General features: G+C 57.4%; 5 protein-coding genes across 11 annotated transcripts in view; 2 read left to right on the top strand and 3 right to left on the bottom strand.

Annotated features, from left to right (window-relative positions):
- The window catches only part of NSD1 (nuclear receptor binding SET domain protein 1), a 56576-nt gene extending 41217 nt beyond the window's left edge, over positions 1–15359 (top strand). For all 3 annotated transcript variants that reach the window (XM_042826498.1, XM_042826500.1, XM_042826499.1), the window contains 4 exons: positions 766–907; positions 1382–1488; positions 4109–4313; positions 7414–15359. In XM_042826498.1, the coding sequence (XP_042682432.1) occupies positions 766–907; positions 1382–1488; positions 4109–4313; positions 7414–9743 (2784 nt within the window). In that variant the 3' untranslated portion in view covers positions 9744–15359. The remainder of the gene's footprint in view (positions 1–765; positions 908–1381; positions 1489–4108; positions 4314–7413) is intronic.
- Positions 15360–15459: 100 nt separating this feature from the next.
- On the bottom strand, positions 15460–17671 carry RAB24 (RAB24, member RAS oncogene family). Its single transcript, XM_042826501.1, has 8 exons — positions 17544–17671; positions 17067–17135; positions 16911–16989; positions 16759–16826; positions 16550–16649; positions 16197–16247; positions 16049–16111; positions 15460–15856 (listed from the first exon to the last, which is right to left on the bottom strand). Exons 1-8 carry the CDS (start codon positions 17658–17660, stop codon positions 15792–15794), a joined length of 612 nt encoding a protein of 203 aa, XP_042682435.1. The 5' UTR covers positions 17661–17671; the 3' UTR covers positions 15460–15791.
- A 174-nt stretch (positions 17672–17845) lies between these two features.
- PRELID1 (PRELI domain containing 1) lies at positions 17846–19579 on the top strand. Its single transcript, XM_042826350.1, has 5 exons — positions 17846–17966; positions 18157–18382; positions 18457–18570; positions 18789–18867; positions 19296–19579. Exons 1-5 carry the CDS (start codon positions 17875–17877, stop codon positions 19430–19432), a joined length of 648 nt encoding a protein of 215 aa, XP_042682284.1. The 5' UTR covers positions 17846–17874; the 3' UTR covers positions 19433–19579.
- An 89-nt stretch (positions 19580–19668) lies between these two features.
- MXD3 (MAX dimerization protein 3) lies at positions 19669–20920 on the bottom strand. Its single transcript, XM_042826351.1, has 5 exons — positions 20760–20920; positions 20655–20684; positions 20466–20580; positions 20209–20380; positions 19669–20140 (listed from the first exon to the last, which is right to left on the bottom strand). The coding sequence occupies exons 1-5, from the start codon at positions 20918–20920 to the stop codon at positions 20031–20033; spliced, it is 588 nt and encodes a 195-aa protein (XP_042682285.1). The 3' UTR covers positions 19669–20030.
- A 544-nt stretch (positions 20921–21464) lies between these two features.
- On the bottom strand, positions 21465–25169 carry LOC122164382 (lateral signaling target protein 2 homolog). Of its 5 annotated transcripts, XR_006170216.1 has the most exons (14): positions 25087–25169; positions 24292–24432; positions 24081–24218; positions 23777–23979; positions 23614–23703; positions 23441–23530; positions 23251–23352; positions 22950–23180; positions 22718–22836; positions 22534–22647; positions 22234–22332; positions 22010–22125; positions 21740–21928; positions 21465–21632 (listed from the first exon to the last, which is right to left on the bottom strand). XR_006170216.1 is itself a non-coding variant. In XM_042826374.1 (13 exons), exons 1-13 carry the CDS (start codon positions 25126–25128, stop codon positions 21803–21805), a joined length of 1611 nt encoding a protein of 536 aa, XP_042682308.1. In that variant the 5' UTR covers positions 25129–25169; the 3' UTR covers positions 21465–21802. The 5 variants fall into 5 exon arrangements, 4 of the variants coding, with proteins under 4 accessions (XP_042682308.1, XP_042682312.1, XP_042682309.1 ...); XM_042826374.1 differs by having other exon boundaries at positions 21465–21928; XM_042826378.1 differs by lacking the exon at positions 21740–21928.
- Between the last annotated feature and the right edge of the window lie 1208 nt (positions 25170–26377).

Genomic DNA, 26377 nt, shown 5'->3' with positions numbered 1-26377 from the left:
AGAGCAGTGCACCTCAGGTTATGTTTTGTTCCTGTTTTCTAGTTATACATTGAAGCATAAGAAATAGGAACTGATATTTTATGGCCTCATGTTACCCCAGGGGACATTCAGGTTGGATTTACGAAGTACTACTCTGAAAGAGTGGTCAGGCAGTGGAATGGACTGCCCAGGGAGCTGGTGGAGTCACCAAACCTGGAGGTGTTGTGATGTGGGACATGGTTTAGTGAGAACTATTGTGGTAGGCGGATGGTTGGACTGGATGATCTTGTAGGTCTTTTCCAACCTTGGTGATTCTAGGATTCTCTGATTTTGCTCTTAAGCAGAAGTCGGGGTCTGGAATTGCAAGTGCTGCCTTTGGGGTGTGCTGACATGGTTCCAATACCAACTTACAGAAGGAGTTGATTTCCCAGAAAGCTGTGGTAGTGCCTTCATGGCTATTTGGGAGACTGTGCCTCTTGGAAGATGCCGGTGATACTGGGCAGGAGGCTGCTATGATGTGCTGTCTGCCTGCACTGAGCAGAGATACCAGCGTGGGGAAATGGATGAGCTGTTTGTTGATTGTCCAGGCAACACAGTGACACCTGGACTTAACGCTTGGTTAAAACATAAACTCGCATTCTGGTGCTTTGCAGGATGTCCTGATGTCCAGCGATGAGATGCTACTACCGAAAAAATACTTTCTTGGCATGCTGGTACCTCTGCTTGAGTGGGCTGTGATGGTTACTAGATGTAGTTTGTTGCTTTAATTTCTTTTTTCAATTCTAGGATCGAATCATTGATGCTGGTCCCAAGGGCAATTACGCTCGGTTCATGAACCATTGCTGCCAGCCGAACTGTGAGACTCAGAAATGGTGTGTGAACGGTGACACGCGGGTCGGGCTCTTCGCAATTGTAAATATCAAAGCTGGTAAGGAACCCAGTTCTCTCAGTACTTGCAGTTAAAAGCATGGGAGCCTTTCTGTAAGGAAGAGAGGGATGGATGGTTTGCAGCCCACTGGAGGGAGATGCTTCATTTTTCTATTTCCACATTTAAATTCTTCTCATTTCACGTCGGCTGCAACATCAGCGCTGCCACAGTGAAACAAGGTCTGTGCTATGGATAGAGCTTTGTGGATCTGACTCACAGGGTCCAGGAAAGGAACTAAGCGTCCTAAAGCATGGAGTGGAGTGCGCTGTTTGTGGATGTACTGTGTGTGTGGAGTGGAGCTGAGTTACATTCTCAGTCCTCACAGATCTCTGGGGGAGTGATAGGGTACCCATATGAGTTGGGACAGCCATTTGGGTTACTTTCAGAAGTGCTTCGACTCTGGCAGTAGCAATAAAGGCGTTCTACCGCGTAGTTTGTTACAGCTTGTTTGGTTATTGTCTGCTTTTGTGCCAGGGACTGAGCTGACTTTCAACTACAATCTGGAGTGTTTGGGAAATGGAAAGACAGTCTGCAAATGTGGTGCTCCAAATTGCAGTGGCTTCCTAGGAGTGCGGCCAAAGGTATGATGCCTCCCATAAGCTTTCATTCTTCCAGATGAGCTCTTTGCATAAGTGTGGTACGTCTGTTGCAGAGACTTGAGGAAGGGCAGTTCACTTTCAGCGTGGCCATAGGAACATTGCTGGTTTGATTTAGGCCAACATTCAAATGGAGTGTGCAGATTTTAGGTCTGAATTTACTAAAGAATTGCTACAAATCATGACAGGAAATCGTATTTTCCAACTGAGGGGTAAATACAAGATTTTTTCCAGAATTTTCTGCTCATCATGGCAATTTCCATCTTCATAGAGTGCCAAAGGACGAACATGGGAACGTCTTCTATCAGATCACCAAGAAACTTCAGCTCAGCCCATTTCTTTGTGAAGGCCTGATTAAACTTTGAGAATGTGGAAGGCCAGCAAACTGCATTCCTTTAGATCAGAGTTGCTTTAGAGCTAAGGCTCCTGCATCTTCCCTGCAATAAGAGGAAAGTTGCTGTTTTTTCCCCATTTTTTGTTTAAGCAACTGATAAGTGCACATCAGACAGAAGTAATAAATTTGCCACGTCTATAGTAGAGAAATCACTGCCTGTTAGAACTCACTGACTTCTGAAAACTTTGGTTTGTAACTGCGGTGTTTCAGTAACAGGATTTGATTTCTATTACGTCCTTGTGTGAGCTGGTTCTCAGGGGGAAAAGGAACTAAGAGAAGCAGTTGGCTGAGTTCCCAGCTGTCAGCAGCTGAATTTCAGCTGTTAGTTTGTTTCCAGAGTTTCACCACATCAGTATAGAACCCCTTTGCTCTGGTGTGTGGACACGGCTGTCTGCAGTTAGGGGTTAACAGCTCCAGTAGCACAGTTGTGAAGGCCTGTCAATGTGTGGGGGAAGTTCTGTGAAATTTCCAGAGGGCTGAGTTCTGCAGATGAATTAGCTTTTAAAAAATGGATGTCTTCAGAGGTTGAGAAGTGAGGTGAATTATGAGGTGAGGTGAAGGCACCTGGTGCATTCAAGTTCTTTTTTTTTTTTGGTTGCAATTTAAAGTTCGATATATTACATGCTGCTCCTCTGTTACACATGGTTTGACTACCATCATTTTTGCCCTGAAATTACAGGCTGCATGATGGAAATCAAAGAAAAGTGCCCTTAAGTTGACATTAATGTGATGGATGAGGTGATTCATTCCATCCTGATGAGATGGGCTAAGAAATAAATACCCAAGCAAACGGTGCCTTTATTTTTGGCGAATTCATCCCACAAAGTATGCATTTTTAAATCTTCCTGAAGATGCAGGAAATCAAAGTGTCACTGATCAGGCAGCCTGATCTAGCTGTGGTGTCCCTGTTCATTGCAGGGCACTTGGACTAGATGGCCCTCAGACATCCCTTCCAACTCTAGGAATTGTAAGATTCTACACTCACGTTGTCCCATATTAGTAATCTAACTGAGAGTCCTTAAGAGTGCTTGGGAGACTGTTTTGTTGCAGTGAAAAACAGAAATGCTAAGGTTGCTCAGATAATTCAAATGGTCTGTGAAAGGTCTTTCTTGTTCTCTTTTAATTAGGTGGCCAAAGTGCTAGACAGTGAGAATAGATGGAATAGTTTAGGTGTGGCCTCTGGATTCGGTGATTTCATTACCTGTGTTTACAATGATAAGATGGGTCTGACTTGTGGAAAGGATGGTGTAAAAACAAATATGTGAAAGGGAAGCAAACATCAAGAAGCTGGCGCCCTGGTGAGACACAGTGAGCGAGTCAACACTGCAGAATTCTGAAATTGTAGCCTGGAGACCAAGAGTTTTAAATGCTTTTGGTTTGATCTTGGTGGAAGAATGACAAAAATGGTGCCTGATATTTATGCAGTGCTAAAGCCACCACATCTCAGCATGCATCTCAGCAGCCTGCAGAACGCGCTTTTGGACACAGAGATTAATGGAAAACTGTCAAATTTAGCTTGTGTCTGTTTATGTAAGCTATACTGGTCGTTCATTGATGAGGCTGCTGGCTGGGCATGGGAGGTGCCATCGCTGGGTATCTGGTACACTGGGAGGCTTATCATGGGCTGGGTGAGCTCTGGGGATTAGGAGAGCCTGGCCTGAAAGGCTGTGGGGGGATGTGCAAAGAGGACACCTTAAGCCAAGGCCAAGGCTTGGCCATTTAGATGCCAATCTTTGGGACCCGTGGCATAACTGCCTTTAAGACAGCTGTTGAGAGCATTGTAGCTTAAGCTTCCTGTGATAACAAAAAGATGTCTGGTGCCATCAGTGCTGAGAGGATCAGCAATTGCAGAGGAGTAGCTGGGTGCTGGGAATGGGCTCTGGTGTAGTGACTGGAGTCAGTACAGGAACAAATCTGCAATAAGATCATCAATGTGCAGCAGTTATGTTGAGAAGGAGCTGCTGTGTCCAGTGCCAGCATGCAGCTGGGAACGCAGAAACACGGTCAGGTGCGCTGCGAGGTGTGAAAGTCAGCGTGCAGGGGCCTCTGAGACACCATCTGCAAGTTGTGTTGGGGAGAAATGAACTCAGCAGAGGCAGGAGACCTGTATGCAGCCCGGTGGTGAGCTCAGAGAGGGAGAACCGCTTCTGCAGGGAGAGAATGGCCTTGCCACAAACCGATCCCCGCGTTAACGCCTTGCCTTTCCCACAGAGCCAGCCCGCCCTCAGCGAGGAGAAGTCCAAGAAGCTGAAGAGGAGGCCGCAGATGAAGCGCAGGTCGCAGGCGGAGGTGATGAAGGAGAGGGAGGATGAGTGTTTCAGCTGCGGGGATGGAGGGCAGCTGGTTTCCTGCAAGAAGGCGGGCTGCCCCAAGGTGTACCATGCTGACTGCCTCAACCTGACCAAGAGGCCCGCAGGTCAGTGCAACGCAGCGTGCAGGCAGGGATCCCAGGTCTGCTCTCCTTGTGCCATCTACGCATTTAGGTTTAACTCCAGTTCAGAAAGGTAAAAGCCTGACTCGTGTCTTGTAGGCTAGCTAGGCTGACTTCTGCCAGACAAGGAGGATGGAAAAACCAGTATGGGATTGAGTACCAAAGAACTGAATGATAAGAACGTAAGCAATACCAGATAATTTTTTAAGTGGAATAACTCAGCAAAACACTAAATTAGGTTTGACGAGATTATGAATTCGGTTAATAAAGACAACTGCATTGAACTGATTGGCTTAGGGAGCTGTAACTCTTTACTGCTGTCATGGTTACGAATTCTCTGTGCAGCATTCTCTGACATGCTTGAAGTGAGCTGGGAGTGTGTAACAGGAGGGCTCTGGAAGTGGCTGTTAGTGTGACAGAGCTTCTGCCAGAGCTCCTGGGGAGCAGAACTGAGGGTTTAGCACCTTTAGCTGCAGCTTGACAGAAAGTACACAAGTGCTAGAAGCATATTTTGTAGATGGCAGAAAGCATGTGTTAAATTTGGGAAGGAGAATCCAGCATTTAACCTGTTCTCTGGCTTCCTCTTTGAAAAGCTTCTCCTAACAGCCTGACTTGAAACAGCAAACAGCACTTCTGATACCATTCTTTTACATTCTGGAGGAATGCCATCTCCTTAGTTCTTTTCCAGATGAAACAGCCTTTTCTTCTGCTCTTATTTTCTAGAATTATTCTTGGTCTGTACTGAAATGTGTTCCATTTGCCTGCATATATTTTAGAGTGTGGTAAGGGGTATTTTTAACATTGTTGCAAGTGAGGCCTAATTAAGATCGACAGAACAGAATAATTATATTTTGAGTTTTACATAAAATTTCTCAGGAAATGAGATCAGATTTGCTCTGTAAAAGTAACTTCTACTTAAAGTCATTTTGTATTTGCCCTGTCGTCGCTGAGTCCTCTTGTCTTGTGCATCTTCCCATACTTATTTTATTTCTTCCTCCTAGGGTCCTTCTTTGCCCTGGCCGTGCTTTATTTGACTGCACCTTGTTGGTACCAGCATTTGTTCAGTGTGTCAGTGTCTTATCAGTGTCACTGTGAGCTCCGAGCCTCTCTAACCAGATACTTGCAGTTCCTCACAGCCTTGTGTTATCTGTGGTTCTGTAAGAGGACTTGCTATTCTGCTTCAGATATTACAATAGTAACTAAAACAGACTTCTGAAGGACCTCGTTTGAAAAACCCCTCAGTTTGGCGGAAGATCTTTAATAGCTGGATCTTGAGAATGATTTGCAGCCAGTTGTGGCCATTTAACTGTTCTTTGTGTAGGCTGTTAATTTCGTAGCTTGCTCCTTTAGAATATCATGCAGGACATCAAAGGTACACCAGTCTTTACCTCAAGTATTTCTTCTGTCATGGGCATTGCCGTTCAGTAATTGGAATTTCCTGCTTGTTTGCATGTTACTGATGGTGTGATCCCTCTTCCAAGAGCTCCTCAGCTCAGGGCTCTCCCTGGAGAGTCGGCTTGTTCGTTAGCCCTTTTATTCTGTCAAAGACCGTTAGAGTGGTTTGATGTGATTTATCCTTCCTGAAACATACTGGCAGGTTTCACTGACTTTATTTTCCATCTGTACGAGTGACCTCTCTAATAACAGGCCCAGAATCTTTCCACTGGGCAAAGTGGCTGCTCAGAACAGCTGTTCTGCTTCAGCAGCAGTGCACCAGGAGAGCTCACCGCGTGCTGGGTGGGAAGGGGCTCGAGATGCAGGACCGTAGGGAAACGGGGAGCAGTGGTAACTTGGGCTGCAGCACTGTGAGCCTGTGACGGGGGAGAACGCATGTGGTTTTAAACAACCATGCCCTGAAAATGATGTCAGAAAATTGGAAAAGCACAAAAAAAATCTATGTATGTATTTTGAGACCGAAACAGAAGCCTTGGAGTGGCTTCAAAGCAGGGGAAAAACTTACTACATGTTCTCTTCAGCCCAGGGGAAAAAGCAGCATGAGAAATTGGGGGTGGAAAGCTGATGTTGCACAAGAGCGTGGAGAAATGACCACAGCTGCTCAGCACAGAACTGCAGTCTTCTGCCTGTCTGGAAAGAAGCTGCTAACCAAAACCACAGATGAGTGGGCTTGGTTCAGGGAGGTAGGAAGGGCTGTGGCCTGGCTGGCGCCCACGGCTGCCCTCCAGCATTGCCTGTGCAGATGTCTGTGGCTCCATTTGAGGTGCTGGGGGTGCTGCCATGCAAGGAGCTGCTCTGAGCAGCGGCCCCAGGAGTGTGGGGCACCGTGGGGAGCACAGATGCAGGAAAAGCAGCTTTGGAAAAGCAGCCACATTGATCCTGTAGGGTGAGCCCAGAGCCTCTGTGTTGTGTACTCTGAATGCAAGTGGTTCTCTGTGGCTTTAATGCTATGAACTGTCATGTTGACTTCGGTTTTTTTTGTTCTGTTTTGTTTGTCCATGATGGTCTTCGTACTGTGATAGCATTATAGGTTCAGTGTGGATACTGAGCTCCTCAAGGCACAGCTTGGTTTTATGATAGGCATTTTTATCACAGCTGTACACAAAGTAAGGAAGATGCCTCTATTTACAGAGACAAGAGAAATATACTCCCCGATGTCCACTGCCCTCTTCTACTTTCTGATAAACAGAAAGGGAGGATGTTGGCTTAGAACTAACAAAGGCTTAGATGAACCTGAAATACCTACTTAAACAGTCTGTTGTGCATTTCTGCTCTGCAATTCCTGCTCTTGCCTGGAAGTAAGAGAGACAAAGGCGTGCAAACCAGGGTGTTTACTCTTCTCTAGAGACTTGTACAGGTTAGTGTCACACTTGAGCCAAATGGACTTTTTGGTATGACCTGACACACCACAATTATGACAAATATAAGCTGCTTCATGTTGCTTCCAAGGATGCAGCTTCCTGTTAACTGCCCTTCAAGCCTAGAAGCTATGGCAGGTACTGAGAAGAACATGTAGGACTGCACAGGAGTATTACAGAGGTGTTACCTCTGTACGGGAGGGATTCTGGGCATGCATCTTCTCTTTATACCATTCGTAAGTTATGTCTTTTCTTCTCTGTTTGTACTGTAGGAAAATGGGAGTGCCCGTGGCATCAGTGCGATATGTGTGGTAAGGAAGCAGCTTCCTTCTGTGAGATGTGCCCCAGATCCTTCTGCAAGCAGCACCGGGAAGGCATGCTCTTCATCTCCAAGCTGGACGGGCGTTTAAGCTGCACAGAGCACGATCCCTGCGGGCCTAACCCTCTAGAGCCAGGAGAAATCCGTGAGTATGTCCCTCCCATGGGAGCACTGACTAACGGCGATGACACCCAGCCACCAGAGCAGCCGCCCGCAGATACAGACCCGAGTATTCAGCCTTTGGACAGGCTGCCTCAGTCTGTGGCCTTCAAACTGCAGTCACCAGAAAAGCCCCCCGCAACACTAGCGCTGAGGCTGCCACCGTCAGAAAAACCCCCCACCACCTTAGCCCTGAGGGTGCAGCCCTCAAACAAGCCCCCCACCACCCTGGCCCTGAGACTGCCTCCACCGGACAAGCCGCCTGCTGCCCTGGCACTGAGGCTGCCACCGTCAAATAAACCCCCCACGACCTTGTCACTGAGGCTGAAGCCATCCAACAAACCCCCCACCACCCTGTCGCTCCGGCTGCAGCCTTCGGACAAACCTCCCACTACGCTGTCACTCCGCCTGCAGCCGTCAGACAGGCCCCAGGCTGCCCTGTCCCTACGGCTGCAGCCGGAGAAGCAGCCCATCATTTTAGCGCTGAAGCCTGAGCAGCCTGACAAACCCCCCACCAACGCGGTGCTGTGGCCTCTGGATGAGTCTTCTGGCGATGTCTCGGAGCCTCATCTGCAGAGCAAATCTCCTCCAGGAACTCCGCATTCATTGGACGGGTCGCTGGTTCCTGCTGGTGCCCTGCTCCAGCTGTCAGATGAACCTCCAGCCATCGCTGAAGTTTTGGAGTTATCGGACAAGTCTCTCATTGACACCGAGACCCAGGAGATAGAGCTGCTGGATGAGTTTCCTGCAAAATGCCTGCATCCGCAGCTGTCAGACAGACTTCTCGCCGCGGCAGGGACCCTGCAGTCCCAGCCAGTGGATGAGCCTCCTGTGGCCGAGCAGCCTCAGCTGCTGAGCAAAGCTTCTGCCCAGAGTCCGCAGCCTCAGCCCGTGGAAGAGTCTCCCAGCTCTGCAATGCCGCACATCCCAGCATCAGAGGAGATTCTCAGCCCTGATGTTGAGGTGCTGTGGCCTCTGCCCATTGAAAACGTCCCCACCTCCCCAGTGTCACGAATCCTGCCCATGGAGAACGCTCCTGGATTAGGTGTGTTACGACTCCCATCTCCAGAGAAAGCTTCCTTCTCTGGGGCAGTGCGAGTCTCGGCCGTGGAGAAGGCTCCCAGCTCTGGGGCACTCCATGCCTTCGCTCCAGAGAAGGCTCCCGCCTCAGGGATGCCACGGATCCTGCCCACAGACAAGGCTTCCAGCTTAGGGGTGTCGTGGGCACTGCCTCTGGAGAAGGCCCATGGCTCCCGGTCGCCGCACGTGCTGCCCTCAGACAAGGCTCTGGGCTCGGGGGCTCTGCGGATCCCACTCATGCAGAAGGTTCTCAGCCCCGGGGTGCTGCGGCCCCTGCCTCTGGAGAAGGCTGCCGATTCTGGGGCCCTGCGGCCCCTGCCTCTGGAGAAGGCGCTCGGCTCTGGGGTGGCCCGGCCTCAGCTCTTGGAGAGGCCCCCGTCTCTCACAGCCACGTGGCCTCAGGCATCAGACAAGCTGGCCGCTGCTGTGGCTCCTCGGCCTCAAGTTTTGGACAAAGCCCCGGCTGCCTCAGCTCCGAGGCTGTTGCTGTCTGAGAAGGCGCTGCGGCCCGTCGACCAGAACGCCCAGCCCAAGGAGAGGGGAGCCCCTGCTGCAGAGCTGAGCCCCCAGCAGAAGGAGAGGACCATGTTAGCTGGCGAGCAGATCTCTTGGTCTGCTGGAAAGGCTGTGGCGCATGTTGGACAGGTACCTTGGCCCACAGAGAAACTACAGACACACGAGCAAACCCACTGGCCCGCTGCAAAAGCCCTGACACCTGCAGAGCAGTCTCCCCGGACAGCAGAGAAGCTACCAGAGCCGACACTTCAGCCTAGCTGGGAAGTGGCCTCGGTCCCCACAGAGCAAACCCCTTGGACACCAGAGAGATTGTGCGTGTTTGAGCAGACTCCACGGCCTGCCAGGGAAGCACCCCAGGAGCAGACACAGTGGATTGTCACGAACATTCAGACAATTGAGCAGATTTCTTGGCTGTCTGGAAAAGTACGTATTCCTCGGGGGCAGGACCCTTTGCCTGAACAAAACACAGCGCTAGCTCATAACCAGGATTCTGTCTGTCACGAATTGGCCGACTCAGAGCCAAAGTGAGGTTGGTGAACGTGGGAGGCAGGTTCCAATCTTTTAATGTTTAGGGAGGGGGAAATTCTTTGTTTCGTTTTTTTAATCACTTCCCTGAGCCCAGCCCCTAACCCGTGCACATCCCATCCGTATTCTCTCGTGACATGAGCAAGGACATTCACTTCAGTCTGAGTGTGGCCCAGCCAAAGGGAGAGAGCATCCGTGACCTTTTCCTCTTCCTTATGCAAATGGTAAAGCTGAAATAAAGAGTCCACTCTGGGTAAAATCTCAAATTCCACTGAAATGGTCACGTTACTGATCCAGCGTGTTCAAGCTCCAGGTCCAATTCATAGGCAGGTTCCCCAGAACAGCGAGGGGCCTCGCTCTTGTTGCTTAGAGGAAGCAGATCAGTGAGGCTGCCCTGGGGCCGGAGATGCCACAGGGATCATTGAGCAGTCACGTGTACTCTTGCCAGACTCTGTAGAAGCAGGGACAAGGTTTACGTGTTGTCTGCCCTGCAGGGTTTTGCTGTGTGAGGTTTGTCCGTGTGTTCGCTGGGCTGTGCCACGTGTGCGGTTCACTGAAGGACAAGCATCGTCTCCAGCTGAGTTCGGAGAGGAGCCTGCTGCACCTGGCCAGTGCAGTTTTCCAGCAATATGCAATATCCACGTAGGCTCCTTTACACGACTGCCCAGGTCCAAGAAACAGGGAATCTGAAGGAAGTTAGGGAGAAAAGAGATCTTGGAAGAAGCCATCTGGCAGTTTTTTCCTTCTTGCGTCTTACTCCCTTAGCACAGGACATGCAGAGTGCTTCCTGTACTTGGCAAACATCGCGACCTATAAAGCAGCAATAGCAGTCAGGCAGAGCGAATTCCCCCTGGTGCTGTGCATGGCCTGCACAGGGTGCCGCTGCTCCCTGCGAAATTTCCATCCGCTCTCTTCTCAACTGGTCACCGTGAGCCAGCAGATTTCACAGTCTTCTCTCTCCTTGCCTCAGATGTGTGCAGGAGGTGCTTGCGTCACACCAGGTCTTCCAGCAGCACGATGCGCTGCGGAGCTGCGAGCGAAGCCTGTGTTGTTTGCTCTGCAGCACAGAGGCGGAGGGGCCGTGTCTGTACCGGGATCCACCTCAACACCTTCCCCTGGGTGACTTCTGGCTTAACTCGCCTACAACCAAAGGAGACTTGAATTAACTGGATTATGTTGGTGTGTGTGTGTGTGTGTGCGTGTGTCCTTCCGACCCAATCGTAGTTCTCACACTGGAACACAGTGGGCTCTAGCAGCTGGCTGGCTTGCTTCTTGACTCTTCTTCCTTTTCCAGTTGAGGAGCTGTTTTGTCACCTGGTGGGTGCCCAGACTAGGCCTGCTGTGAAAACAGCTTTCTCAAGCATTAAGGCAGCAGAGCGGCCGTGTGCAGGAGCGTCCCGGTGCACGCTGGAGCAGTGTGTGGTGGGCAGTGCTGCTGAGGGAGCCTTGCTGACCCTGTGTGCCCTCCTGCTCTCCATCACCTGACCTCTGCTATGCCTGAGCTCTCTGGTCAGGTAGCACCGCCGCTCCGCGGATCCTTGTCGTTGGGGCAGGTCTGCAGGGTGCTCAGGAAGGGGAGGCTTCTGCTCCGGCCTGACCCTTTCCTGCTGACGTGGAAGCAGGTCCTTGGTCGCTCTTGGTGTGCCGGTGCTTGCTGCTCCCAAAGCGTGCGGTCACAAGCTTTGCAGTTTTCTTTGAGGGGAGGAGGCAGATGCTTGTGCTGAGACAAATCCTGACCCGTTCTCCTTTGCTGATGCGTGCGCCCCACAGCAATGCCCTGCTGCCAAGGCCAGGCCTGCCTGGCAGAGCGGGACGTTACCAGTGAGTGGTGCATCTCTTCTCTAGTCCGAATCATTTCAGATCCTTTATAGAATAGCTAGCAACTTCAAAAAGCTTTATGGCTTATGGAAACTTAATGTTTAATGATGGTTTTTTCCGGGAAGACTGGCAGGTCCATTCCTGCTTGCTGCTGAAACGGGAAATGCAAGCAGCTCGTGTTTCTGCACGACTCCTGCACAAAGGGAATCAGGACAACTCCTCAGAGCCATTGAGAGAGAAGATAATCTAAGGGCATTCAACTTTTCTAAACAAAATAAAAAAAAAATGGTCATGAGGATAAGTATATTAAGTATTTATCTTGTGTGAGAAGGAAAATAAACCTTGAATTCGCATTTATAGGCCTTCCCATGAGCTGGACGTAGTCATGTAGATTGTGTAAGTAGGGTTACCTCCGTGCCAGCCGCCCCGCCAGCTCCAGCTGTAACCATGCAGGTATCTGCGCTGCTCTGTCCGACTCCGCTTTGCTTTGTCACGTGTTAACTAGTTATTTGTTTCATGAAAAATAAACTGTGAATATTTTTGGTGCAGGCTTTTTTAAATCTGTAAAATGGAGGAGTTCTCGATGAATTCTCACAAGCGCAGGTTTGAAAAGAATCACTTCTGTGAATCGTTTGCTCCAACACTGGGGTGAGGGCCGCGGCAGCAGCGCCTTTCCCGCAGCGAGCAGTGTTCTCCAAGCTTGTTTTGCAGCAGTGAATGCAGACTGAACTGTTGCATGGCATTTCGAAACCACGGCCTTACTCCTTGCAGCAGACTGCACCCTGCCTCTCTTCTTCTCTCCCTTAATGCCTTTTCCACGAAGATCCAAGCTCCCACCTTGCTGCCTTCCATCTACATCGGAACACTGACTTCAGTGAGCTGCCCTTCCCTCAGCCCAGACGGTGATGCGTCAGATCAGCAGTGCTTCTCAGACATCCACAGGGCTCTGTATGTCCGTGCTTTTGGGAGTGACTGTGCTGAGTCACCCCATAAAATATCCTGACCAAGCATGGGGAAAGGTCCCCTGCTGCTCCCAGCCTGTCCTCACCTGGAGGTGGTAGGAGGTGGTGGTTGGTAGGAGGAGGTGCCTCTCGCTGGTGGTGGCAGCTGGTAGCACAGCTTTGGAGGCGTGTACTGAAGCAGCCGGGTTCATTTCCTGCAATTCTTTGCTGCCTTGCAGAGTTTAACCAATTTGAATCATGGAGTTAGGAAAACACATAGCCCTGGTTGGCTGCTCATGCGGGAGGAATGGCTGAAAATCTGCTCCAGCCTCCAGTGATGCTGCAGGTAGAGGCTGGCCAGCTTTGCTGCAGCGTGGCAGCTCCTGTGATCTAACAACAGCACTTTTTTTAGTGAGAGAGATCTGATAATGAGGTGAATCCGGGGCATCTGCTACTTCTGTGTTCCAGGATGGAGCTCCGTGGCAGTGCATTGTAGGTTTGGCCTCACTTCCCATTGCGCAAGGGGCTGGAATCTTTGGCAGCCATGCATGTGCTTTGCCTGTGTGCTTGCTGGTGGGCTGGGCTGCCACTGCTCCAAGCAGAGCATTGGGGGCAGCTGCTGTGGCCTTGATCTCACAGCATGGCCCCATTCAGTGCCCTGCAGTGGGCTGGTGAAGGAGCTCCTATGGGCAGGATCTGCCTGCTGCGCTGTGCTGGAGGCAGTGAGCAACCTCCTGCTGGGCTCAGCCCTTGAGCTCCAGGTGGTGGGGCTGTGCTGTGCCAGGGCTCTGCTGAAGCTGGTGGGAAAGCAGTGCCATAAGGGATCACTCCATACCATCCTTCAATGCCTGCTAGCTCAGGTAGCTTTCCGTATTGCTGTTTCCAGCTTAAACCTTTTGCTCTTTACAAAACAAAACAAAACCAGAATGACTTCCATGCACAAACTATCCAGCTCGTGCTGTGGGTGCAAGCATTACAATGTGGCATTAACCCCCCCAGGCACAGGCACAGCTTTACAGGTGTGCCCACTGAATCTGGGAGGTGAGACGTGTGGTTAAAGCTTCAGAACAGTCCTGTATCGGGGGTGAGGAGATGCAGCTTAGGATGCTGGAGGAGCTGCAGTCGTGTTTCATGGGGGAGAAGAATAAAAAAGCAGACTTAAATGTAATGCCTGGTCAGCTGCTTTAACCCGAGCACGCCGTGGTGTGAGCTGCTTGTGCTGATGGTGTTACAGCAGGGTGTTGGTGTGAGCAACCTCAGACCTTCAACGCTTTGTTTATTTTTAATTTCAGCCTTAACTTGATTTTGCTTGGTGTTTGGAATAACCGTACTTGTAACCTGCTTGTAATGTGCTTTGCCCTAAACTACCGATGAGTCTTTGCCAGCGAGTGAATGTTGAAGCAAAGTGGCAAAACGTGCAGCAGCTCTGAAAGGAAGCGACGGAGGCAGCCGCCCGCGTCCAGCGAGCGCTTGTGCTGTGCTTTGGCCACCAAGGCTCCGTGCTGATGGTTCCTGCAGCAGCGATGCCAACAGGGGCTGCCGGGGGCCGTGGGGTTGGGGCCGCCCCTCAGGCAGCTCGAGGGGGGAAGTTTCTCCAACAGAGATCCCGTGGGGGCCGAGGGCGGTGGGATGGCGTGCGCCTGGGCTGGGGAAGCGGCAGTGATGGACAGTCCCTACAGCACTGAATCTACCTCCTAGGGAAATCTGAGAAATGGGTGTTGCTATGTCCTATTTCAAGGTAAAGTTTTAATCAGTTTGCCCTTGGTTAAGCTCTTGGGCTATCGTGGTGCTATTGTAAATCGTTCGGCAGCTTAGCACAGTAGGGCTGAACTCACGGCTCCCAGCCCGTGGGCCGGAGGCTGTCGCTGGGGCTGGGCTTTGGTGTGTGCGACCAAAACAGGACAAGGCACGTCTCCTGTGCTGGGGGACACCGCGTTCCTCCCATTTGTGGTGGCTCTGAGGCTCGCAGCACTGAGCCCCGTGAGCGCAGGGAGCGAGTGGAGCCGCGTGAAGCAGCCAGGCGTCCGCTAACTGCATGTTCTGTGTGTCCGTTTGGTACTGAGCTGGTTTCAGTTTTTGTTTTTCTGATGTTTCCGAGTTGTTGACTTCAAGGAACTGGGTTTTGTGTTGGTTTTTTTTTGTTTTGTTTTGTTTTTTTTTGTTTTTTAAGACACTGGGAACTTCTGAGGAGAAGCAGCAGCAGCGGGGAGCTCAAGGGGAAGCTGGGCTGGAGCTGGGGGTGGCCCTGGCAGGTCGGGATGAGAGTGGCTGTGTCAGATACTGTGTCGGGTTCCTAGCATCCTCTGTCATTAGCTGGTGCTCCCGGGGAGTGCGGCCCCATCCCAGCTCCGAGGGGATAGCCCTGGGCATGCAGAACCAAGGGAGGGGATGCCCTTGCTACCTGTCCCCATCCCTTGCTGTCAGGGAGGGTACGAGGGGTCGTGGTGGGCTCAAGGCCGGGCTCTGCTGCCTGTGGGGTGCTGGTGGATAGAGGTCTGCGGCCCTCAGGCCCCGCTGAAGGGAGCAGTGGCTGCAGTGGGGGTGCCCATGTGGGGGGCTTTGGGGTCGCGTGGTCACACTGAGCTGCCCGGGTCTCACGTGTCAGTTCGAAGCGGGAATGCCAGAGCGGGTGAGAGAAACCTACATATTTCCAGCATGTATATTATTTTTAGAAGAGGGAGAGGGGAGAGTCTTGGACCATTGATTACTTTCATTTTGCTCCCCTTAGACTGTTGGCTGTGTATGTGAAACTTATAATGAAAAGAGGGTTGCCCTGCCCAGGTGCTCCCAGAACATGTACTGTAATTCTTTGTATATAGAAGAAAAATTACTGTAAAGTAAAGTTTAACTTTACTCTCGATGTCCTCCTGTGTTTTGTCTTGATGAGTTTGGGCAGCAGGTGAGAGCGGCTGGGCTGCAGCCACCAGACACAGCGCCGGCATCACGCCTGTGACCCGGTCTCAGACCACAATGCATTTTATTTACATTGTACACCGTGATAGAAGACGCTTAAATAATCCGCAAAGAACCGGGCGACATCTCCAAGAAAATAAGTTATGGATGCTGCTGGGTCTCTGCCAACAGGCAGCAGGGGCACCTCGGTGGGCACCTGCGGCTCCCAGCACCGCGCAGCTCCATACACCGAGGCCAGGGAGCAGAGTGATCTGTGGGGCTGCGCTTCCCTTGCACACAGCTTCTCACACAGCTAAAATACAGCAGGTAAAAAACAGACGGAGTCCAAAGAGCGGCGGGCAGGCAGCCCGCACCAGCAGTTCCCTTTTGGCTGAAGATCTCAGTGGTGGCAGCAGCTGTACAGGTAGGAACTGCTTTTCTGGCCCAGGTCAACACCTTTCTCCTCTGGAAGAGAACGGAGCAGGAGGCTGCTGACAGTTCTGTGCAGTGATGCTGAACGTAGCCCACCCAAAAGCCCAGAGAGAACATCTTCCCAACAAAGCTTACAGAGACAGCAAAGGAGAAAGGGACCTGTGAGCCCCCCGAGTGTTTGTTCTCTGAACCTTCCTTGCGGGTCCCCCTGCAGTGGGTGCTCACCTGTCATCTCCTGGAAAGCAGTGAAGTGGACGTAGTCCTCAGCCACCTTCTGGAACAGCTCATCTGCAGGGATCAAGGCGCAGTGTGGGTGCCCACAGTTCCCCACACACGGCCACTCATGGCACTGCTACGGCATGGGGCTACTCACCCACGTTCTGTCCTGTCTTGCTGGAGGTCTCAAACAGCTCTGCCTTGACCTCTGAAATAAAGGCCCAGATTAGCTGTTGCTGTGGGCACAGCACATGCCCACAGCTCAGCTGTCACCAGGGCCACCCCTCAGCTGTGGCTGCTGCCAGAGCATTGGCAGGGGCCCAGCACACAACTGTGCACTTCCCCAGGCTCAGCTGGCACCAGCCCTGGCCCGCACGCTGGGATATGCCATGCTGAGGAGGCTCCTGGCAGAGCCAAAGCCCCATTGCCCAGGGAGCCCCCACAGCCCCCAGAGAGGGGTGGATGCAGCATCTGGGCCCTGTGGGATCTGGGCGGTGGGAAAGACCCTACCATCGGCATAGTCCTGCACGTCGTGGAAGTCAACGTCTCGCTTCCTCCGGTCCTCCTCCAGCAAGTCACTCTTGGTGCCACACAGGTAGATCCGGCAGCCCTACAGTAGCACAAGGGCAGCAGGCACTGCCACCACTCCCTGTCCCCAGCCTCTCCATGAGCCCCCACCCAGAAAACAACCCCAACACGGAACTCATCCTCAGTGTTACCTCCTCGCAGTTCTGCAGCTCGTTCACCCAGAACTTGGCGCGCTGGAAGCTGCTGCTGTTGGTGAGGTCTGGGAGAGAGGTGTCAGGCCCTGCCCCAGGCCCCAGTGTCCCCCCCAGACCCACTGTCGCTGTCACCAACCCCGAGCCCTCACCGTAGCAGACGACGGCAGCTCGCGCCCCACGATAGTAGATGCGGCTCATGGCCTCGTAGCGCTCGGAGCCCGCTGTGTCCTGGGGGAACAAGGGGGAACGGTCAGCAGTGGGGGGGTCAGGGAGTGAGCGGGGACGGTGCTCTGCTCAGCACTCACCCAGATCCCCAGTGTCACCGTCTGCTCCCCCACAGACAGCACCTTCGCCACGAACGCAGCCCCGATCGTCTGCAAAAGTGGTGGAAGCACGGTGAGGCCGGGGGGGGGGCACAGAGGGGTCTGAAATGGGGACAAAAGGGGAACCCACGAGTTGGAGATGCGGTGGAACTCGGCACTGGGGAGGGGACACGAGGACTCGGAGGAGGCCGGCACAGAGGCACGGGGGGCATTTGGCCGACGGAGGTGTGAGAGACGTTCCGGGGACGGCAGGGTGACAATGGGGGATATAGAGGCGCGCGGGGAGAGCGGAGCCGTGGGGGCACCGCGGGGACCCGACTCAGGGGGACCGGCCCGGGGACGTGGAGGGGAAGGGGAGGGCAGGAGCACAAGGCGGGGAGGCCCTGGGACACCCGACCCGGGGACCGCGGGGGGACGCGGAGGGGACAGTCGGGCCGCAGCCGCGCCGCGGATCCTCACGTTCTGATAGGGCCCGGCGCGGAAGCGGCGGTGCACGCAGCGCTCCACCAGGCTGCTCTTGCCCACGCCCTCCTGGCCCAGCAGCACCACTTTGGCGTCCACCCGCCGCCCGCTCATCCTCGCGCCGCGCCGGGCCGGGGCGGGGCCGAAGCGGCGGAAGCGGCGGCGCGAGGGGGCGGGGCTTAAGGCGGAAGTGCACGGGGGCGGGGCTTAACGGCGGAAGTACGTGCGAGCGAGGAGGAACTGCGCGGCGAGGGTAGGGGCCGCATGGCGGCCGCCCAGCAGGCGCGGGCCGGAACGGGCGCGGCGGCGCGGCCCTGAGCCCGAGCCCATGGGGAAGTACTGCGCCAGCCTGGGCGTCCTCAAAGGGCCCTGGGACCAGGTCTTCGCCGCCTTCTGGCAGCGCTACCCCAACCCCTACAGGTGCGCCGCAGCCCCCGGAGGTCCTCCTTCATCCCCCGGAGAGGCCCCGAGGAATCCCTGTCCCGGGGCCCCGCAGGCCCAGCGCCCTCCGCTCCCCCCAGCTGGTCCCGACGTGCCGCCTCCCGCGCCGGGTGGGGCCCGGATGGCCGGGAGCGGGCTCTGACCATCATTTCCCCTCTCTCCGTTTCAGCAAACATGTCCTGACCGAGGACATCGTGCACCGGGAGGTGACGGCGGACCACAAGCTGCTCTCCCGGCGGCTTCTGACCAAGACCAACCGCATGCCGCGCTGGGCCGAACGCTTCTTCCCGGCCAACGTCGCCCACTCCGTCTACATCCTGGAGGACTCAATCGTGGACCCCAAGAACCGAACCATGACCACGTTCACCTGGAACATCAATCACGCGCGCCTGATGGTGGGTGTAGGTGGGTGGGGGTGGGTGCGGGTGGCCCCCGGGCAGCGCTCACAGCTGCGCTGTGCTCTCTACAGGCGGTGGAGGAGCGCTGCGTCTACCGGGTGAACCCTGAGAACAGCAGCTGGACTGAAGTGAAGCGCGAGGCCTGGGTCTCCTCCAGCCTCTTTGGCGTCTCACGGGCAGTCCAGGTGAGTGCTGCATAGAGCCCCTGCTGTGCCGTCTCTTTCAAGAGCTCAGTCACTGCTGTACCCATGCCCTGTGCTGGTTTTCCCCCTTTCCCCATCACTTCCCAATCTTTGTGACCTCTTGGGGAGTCCAGAGCCACCATATATTTAGGATTGCTCAGCCTGGGACAGAGCCTGAGGAAGGATCGCTGGTTGCACCTCCATAAGTTTTTCTGTTGCAGGAGTTTGGTCTGGCCAGGTTCAAAAGCAACGTGACCAAGAGCACTAAAGGATTTGAATACGTGCTAGCAAGGATGCAAGGTAAACAGCGGAGGGTAGGGTAGGGCTGGATAGGACAAGTCTCTGGGAGATGCAGGTCATGCTGGCATCACTCCAGTCCATGCGTAGGCCCCAGCTTGAGCTAAACTGACTGTGACATCTTTGCCCCTTGCCTTTGCCCTCACAAGAACAACTGCTCTTCCGGAGTAGAGCTGCCAGGCAGTACAGCCAGGCCCAGGCTGTGCTGTGCGGAGGCTGGGCAGGGGTGGAGCATGGACAGAAGGGGGAGCAGAGCAGCAGTTGTCACGTGCCTGGAACTCACTGGGACGTGCTGTAATGCATGTGGGTTGGGAACACAGGGCTGGGTTTCTCCTGTGTGGAGGAGAAGGCAGGACATGGTTCACCCAGCTTGTTTCAGCTGGGGCAGTGCAGAGGCAACTGGGGTCGGGTCAACAACTTGTGTGTTTCAGGAGAAGCTCCATCTAAAACCCTGGTGGAGACAGCAAAGGAAGCAACCGAGAAAGCAAAGGAGACAGCTCTGGCTGCTACAGAAAAAGCCAAGGACCTAGCAAGCAAGGCAGCCACCAAGAAGAAGCAGTTCGTGTGAGGAGCTGGACACAGGCAAGAGCTGGGCTACACCAGAACAGATAGGAGCATCCTTAGATTTTATATTTTTAACTGTAAAAGTCTGACAATCAGCTGCTGTTAGATCCTAAGATGTAATTATCATTAAAGAGTCGACTTCCACCTCTGACTTGGCTGAGGGCTGGGCTTTTGGAGCAGAGCTCTGGGGATGGATGCAGGCAGTGAGTCCTGCCGGCCACAGACAAGAAGCAGACACAGTTTAACCAAGTGCCTTTACTGCAATAATAGTGTCGGTATATACAAGAGAGAGGAGTTGGGGTATGGTGGGGGCACGAAGCATTGCTAAGCATGCTTACTTCCCCTTCCTGGCTCCAGCAGGGCTAGCCTGTAGCTGCATCTGGGGGGTGGGCACTGCCCTGCGTCCACTGTACACAATCACGGCATGTCCCCACTGGGGCCAGGCTGTTTGCCAGTGCCTTCCACGCCCCCCAGTACTTTGCTGTGCAGAGTGGGGCCCAGCACCCAGCTCTACTCAGCCACCTGGGGTAGGGATGCACCAGGCACCCGATGCCCCCCACAGCCCCGGGTCGATGTGGCGTGTGTCCTGGAGGACAGCGCTGTCAGGACCAGGGGCTGCGGGGGCTGGAGTAGCTGTGGTCTTTCCCGGTGCAGAAGCCAACCAGCGGCTCCGCACCGAGCCCTGCACCCTCGACGTCGACCTCGGCTTCCTCTGCGCAGAGGGGCAGGGTCAGCGCCCAGCGGCCGCCCAATGCCCCCCCCCCTCACCCTCCTACAGACCTCCATCTGAGCCCGACTGCTCCGAGAGCTGTGACGAGTCCAGGCTGTCGGCACGGCTCCGCTCGGCCCCGCCAGGGCTCAGCAGCTGCTCCAGCCGCTGCCGCAGGCTCTGCTGCCGGCTCCGCAGGCGGTCCTTCACCCGGCGCGCTCTCACCTCCTGCTCCTGCAGCCGCTGCGGGACCCGGCGGGCGGTCAGGTTTGAGGAAGAACGGAGGGATGCGGACCCCTCCCCTCCACCGGCGCCGGGCTGAGCTCACCTGGATGTGCAGCCGAGCGCGGTGCAGGAGACTCAGCGTGGTGGGCCGGGCCGGCCCCGAGCCCAGCGGCACCTGCTGCTTCAGCTGCTCCAGGCAGCGCCGGAGCTGCGCCCGCCTGCGGCCGGGACGGCGGTCAGCGCAACAGGGCACGGCCCGGCCCCGCGCCCCGCTCCGTTCCCCCGCAGGTACCTGTGCTTCTCCAACGCGTTGTGCACCGACCTGCGGGAGCGCGCGGGCCGTCAGCACCGGGACCGGCACCGGGAGGCGGTGACGCTCCCCCCGCGCGCCGCTCACCTGCCGCCGTCCCCGGCCTGGCGGAGCCGCGCAGGGCACGGCGAGGCGTACCCGTGTTCGGCCTCCGCCAGGCACGGGGCGATCCGGTCGCGCCGCTCCCTCCGCTCCAGGAACTCGGCCGCCTGCAGCAGCACCTGGATGCTGGAGGCCGCGCGCTCCATGGCTGCGGCCGGGCCCCGCCGGGTGCGGGCGCCGCGGGAGGTGGCGGCGGGGCCGGGCCGGGCGGCGGGAGCGCCCATTGGTCGCGCGCGGCCCCGCGGGGCTGACGTCGGCGCGCCGGGGAAACAACTTCGGGCGGGAAAGCTCGTGCTTCAAATTTGAATCGGAGCGGGGCGGGGCCACGCCCCCTCGCGGCAGACCACGCCCGCCCGGTCGCAGGCCACGCCCCCTCGCGTTCGGCCCCTCCCCGGCGCGTTGGAGCGCGCGGCCGTCACGTGGGTGCGCACCGGGTGCGCGTCTCTGCGAGCGTCGTGAGCGTGTGCGCGTCCGGCCCGCGCGCGTCGCAGGCGTGCGGACGTGGCGCGCGTGTGCGCTGAACGGGCGCGGATGGCACGTGCTTGCGTGCACGTGGACGCGCGGGGCGGCAGGCGCAGCCGTGCACCTTCGTGTGCGCCCCTGGCTGCGCCTGCAGGCCGCGCGCACCTCTGCAGCCGCGCTGCGTGAGCTCCCACCCACCCCGGCGCGGCACTCGGCCCGGCCCACGCGGCTGTTCCATCTCTTTATTAAGATCCCGCCGGTGTCGGAGCCCCCCGAGGGCCTGGCCCACATCGGCACCCGGGCGGTGCCGTCACGTGAGGGCTGCTCGCGCCCTTCTCATGACGGTCCCCGGGGGGGAGAGACTCTGCCCTGGGCCCGACAGCAGCCAAAGTTCACCTGCAAAAAAACAGAACGAAGCAAAACCGCAACAAGGCGCGTTTTCAGCCCTGGGGATGGAGCAGCGCCAGGCTCTGCGGGCACGGGGCGAGCGGTCCTGCGCCCACCTGGCCCCACGGGTACGGGGTCTGCCCAGCAGCCCCACAGCCGCGTCCCGCAGCCAGGGCCCCTCAGCGGGTGCGGCTACGCCAGGACGGGAGGTGCGTGGCGTGGCAGTGCGTGCAGACACGCACAGGTCTGGGCTGGCCGTAGTGTGGCAGCGCAGCGGTGTGCGGCGAGCAGCGGGCACAGAAGATCTGCAGAGAGAGCCGCACCGAGTAGAACCACGGCCCTGCAGCCCCGCACCCGGCCCAGCCCCCCCCCCCCCCCCCCCCCACCTTCCCCCAACTGCGGCAGTGGTGGCGGCGGCGCAGCAGGGTGAAGGGAGCACGGCAGGCAGAGCAGTGGCTGCTGCTGCTGTCCGGCACCCATTCGGGCCGTCTGTGCGCTCCTGCTGGGGAAATGTGAAGCGGAAAGCAACGGGAGGGTTACCAGGAGTCCCTGCCCCGGTCAGAGCACAGCCACCCAGCTGGCACCGCCCTCCAGCTCCACTGCCCCTTACCTGCCCTTTGGAGCCCGGTGGCATCTCTGGGGCTGGGGCACAGGGGGCAGTCATCCACGTGGGGCACATCACCTGCACACAGCTCGCCGTCCTCATCCTCTGTGGGGACAAAGCTATTTATCTGTCTGAACCGGGGCAGGGCTCAGCCCCGCGAGTGTCCCCGTGGTGGGACATGTTGCACGCCATGGCTGCCAGCATCCCCAGCTGGGCACTGTGGCTATGCTGTCCCCACGCTGTTATCACAGCCCCATTTCCCCGGGGACAGGAGGAGCCATGCCTCGTGCCAGCCCTGTTACGCACTACTGCCGCCTGTCTCTTCTGAGGTTTCTGCTGGTGAGGCTACGATCTTGAAGACGGTTTTCAGGATGCTGCGCAGATCACTGGCAAAATTGGTCTGGAGCTGATCAGCCACCCCTGTATGGGGATGTGAGCTCAGGGCACTCTGTGAGCGTGGGGTCGGGAGGGGGACGCAGCACTCACTCACCAGAAATACAGACGAAGAGGGTGTGCAGCATGTCCTTAGTGCTGCTGTAGTGGGAGCGCAGCTCCGAGCAGCGGGAACCCAGCGTGGCCTCCAGCCGCGGCCCCGGGGGGTGCTGGGGGCTGTGTGTGGGGAGGTGATCGTCACCCACCGCATGGAACAAAAAAGCCCTATCCCACCAGGCAGGGATCGGCACACCCCATCCGTGCTCCCTCCCAAGCAGACCCCCACGTGCCTCTCTGTGCATGGGTTGTCCACTGCACCCAACCTCCCCATAAAACTGTGGTGTACAGGGGTGGTGTGGGGACTCTCCAGGAGACCCCACGGAGTAGGGGGTGCCACTCTGGGCACTGCTTCCCCCCAGGTTGGTGGGGTAACTGAGCTGCAGGGATCCTCTGCTTCAGCTGCACAAAGGCTCCTCTCCAGCAGGCACAGCTCCTCTGCTGACAGCACCCACAGCAGATCCCTGCAGGAAGGGGACAGCGTGACCCCACGTCATGCCCACACTGCTGCCCCCTACCCTGCTGCCCACATACCTGATCTTCATCAGCAGATTGTAGAAGGGGCTGAACACCCGTGACATCTGCTCAGGGCTGCGCTCCAGGCTGAGTGGACCCTCAGGGTAGATGAGGAGACCGCTGTGAGGGGACAGCACGGAACACAGGGTGGAGGGATCAGCACAGGGCACCCTTGGGCACTCCTGGTGGGGCAGGGGGCTGCACGCACCTGATGATGGCCAGGCGAGGGATGGTGAACATCAGCAGTGGTTCGTAGCCATCAATCATCTCCTGGGTCAGATAGCCCAAGCGCAGGGCTCTGGGGGGCACACAGCCTTACAATGGGGCTGGGGTGATGCCAGGAGGATGCCTCATGCCCTCCCCAGCACACCGTGTCCCCACCTCTCCACTGTCTCACAGAAGAGCACAATGATCTCCTGCTGCCTGTAGATCTCATCAGGGGATTTCACTGCCACCAGCGAGGACACGTAGCTGTAAAGTTGGGGGTCAGCGAGGTGCCACTGGACCCCACTGAGCCCCCACAGCCTCAACACCCAGTCCCCACCTGAGCTCAAACTCAGCAAACAGGCGGTCAAACTGGATGAGTGCAGCCCGCACGGGCTCAGGATAAGTGCTGGGATGGCTCAGGCTCTGCTCCCGCAGCAGTGCCCGCACCAGCTCCAGGCTGCACAGCAGGTTCCTGGCACGCGGCCTCAGCTGTGCCCCATCCGCCTCCTCCACCTCAAGGAAGGTCCCTGCCAGAAGACACTGCCGGGACCAGGGATGTGTCAGGAACCGGGACCAGGGGAAGCCAGGGGACAGAGCCTGGAGCTCACCCCCAGCTTGTCATCCCCTCCTCAGGGGCTGACCTCGGCAGCAAACAACATGTGGTTCCCCAGGTTGTCCACCAAGAGCTCCTCAGGGAACTTGACGAGGTAATCACGGCTGTGCCTCTGCGTGGGGATGCACTCCTCCATGATGTGCTCAATGACTGCCAGCAGCTGAGCCTGGTGGGAACAGAGACGTCACCGCGGCCACCCCAAGAGCCATGAGCCGTGCGCTGAGGTCACTGTGCCGCACCTGGCTGACGTGGAGCTGGTTGAGGAGCACCAGGTACTGCTGCGGGTCCAGCTCAGCATCCAGCCCGTTGATCTCGGCCACCACCCGCGTCACCCGCTCATCGGCGAAGAAGAACTGCGAGAGCAGCCGGGGGTCGGAGCGCTGCAGGCAGAGGACAAGCGATGGGGCTCACACACGGCGGGGCCCCAGATGGAGCCGCCCCGCTGTCCCCACCCATGCCTCAGTTTCTCCAGAGCAGAGCAGGACGAACAAGCTCGCCCTCATCCCGGCAGTGTGGGCACAGATCCATACAGGGCCGTAAACACGGCAGCGGGTGAAAGGTCTGCAGGAAGGCTGCGGGTAGGGAGTGCAGGGGCACCGGTAATTCACCCCCGCCCGACCGCTCCTCAGAACTCTCCAGTGGCGGCCGAGGCTGCGGGGCCGGGGTTGCCGAGGATCGGTCCCAGCGATCTGGGGCGGCCCCGGAGCTGCCCGGTCCTGTCGGGCTCCCCCGGCACCGCCACACCGTGAGTCACCGGCCGGGCCCGCGGCACCGCTTCCTCCTCCCGCCCTGCTCCGGGAGGGCCCGGCTCTGCTTCGCTTCCTGCGAGCGCCCGAGCCCCGCCACCTATCTCCGGTACCCCCGGGACCGCTCCACAGCGAGGGGGCTCCGCCCCCCCCCCCCACCCGCCCATTCTCGGCGCCAGGTGCCCACCGGCAGCAGCGCGTGGGCAGAGAAACTCCTGGTATGGCGGCCGCCCCGTCGGGGCTGCTCGTGCCGTACCGGGAACGGGGAACAGCCGCCGCTGCTCTCACCTTGGGCCGATGCAGCCATCTCCGGAGGGCGGCGGGCAGCATGGCGTGACCAGGAGTTCTGCCGCCGCCCGGCTCCCCGCGCCCGCCGCTCGCCAACGGGGCGGGCCGGCACCGGGCACCGCCCGGGGGCGGGTCGGGGCGGTGTCTGCCCACCTCCGGGACCGCGATCGCCGAAACCCGGCGGGACGTTCCCTGCCCTCGGCGGAACCTGGGGACGGCCCGGTGCAGGGAAGCGGTCGCCACCCGACGGACCGGTTTCTCGCCGCTTTCTTACCGAGGGCGGATCCCCGTCGGGCATGGCGCGGTGCCCGGTGTGCCCCGTGTGGGTGCGCCGTTCCCGCTTCCCTTCCCCCTCGATCCCCGGGGCTCCGTCGGTGCCCCCCACCGCTATCCATGGGGCGCAGCGAGTCTCTCCGTGGGACGGTTCCCGGCTGCGACACAGCAGGTCTTCCTCCTGTGCTTCCAAGCGGAGTTGCAGACGCCGATAATTCAGAAGCCTGAAAGCCTGACGGGCGATTCACGGCCAGAAAAGTCCGCTCCGTTCTGTCAGCTCCACCTCAGGGCGGAGGACGTCCCTGAGTCACGGCCGCTCCCCGGGGCCAGGGGGGCTCGGCTCGGCGGCGGCCGTGTCGGTGCTGAGAGCCGGGATTTTGTTGCTGCGGTGTGCCACAGCGCTGGGGGCAGCCCGGGGCTGCGGGACGTGAGCTGGGGAAGCCCCACTCCGAGCTCGGGGCTGACCTGCACGGGGTTCTGCGACTTCCCCCGTGCTGAGAGCAGGGCTGCGCGGTCGGAACGCCGCCAAGAGATGGGGGTAGCGCCGTCATCCCGGGAGCGGGGAGAGGACGGGGTGCGAACCCACTCGTGTCACAACACCTCGAGGAAAACCCGCGCGGCCGAGATGGAGCAGCGGATCGGCAGCCTGCAGGTGGTGCAGAGCTGCGTGCCCGGCGCTGAGGATCGCCGCCGACCCCGGAGCTCCCACGCGTGGGCGCGGCGCAGGGACTTGGGGGAGCCTCCGCGCGCGGCCGCCGCGCCACCTCCGGCCGCCAGGGGGCGCCACAACGCGCTGCGCTGCCCGCTCGGAAGATGGCGGCGACGGCTTCGCCTCGCCGGGCCGCCCCCCAGGCAGGGGCCGGACGGGCCGCGCCGCCATATTGGCTGTTGTCCTGTCTGCGGCGGGCCGCGCTCGCCATGACTCGCAGGCGGAACAAGGTGGCGGTGGCCGGAGGCGCCGCGAACCGCCGAGAACGTCCTGGAGGGGCCGCCGGTCCTCCTCCCGCCCCTCCGCCGC

This window comes from Centrocercus urophasianus, unplaced genomic scaffold (assembly GCF_019232065.1).
Source record: "Centrocercus urophasianus isolate 14NV4802_14NV808 unplaced genomic scaffold, USGS_Curo_1.0 seq_26, whole genome shotgun sequence".
Lineage (NCBI taxonomy): Eukaryota > Metazoa > Chordata > Aves > Galliformes > Phasianidae > Centrocercus > Centrocercus urophasianus.
This window is presented reverse-complemented; position numbering and strand designations above follow the sequence as displayed.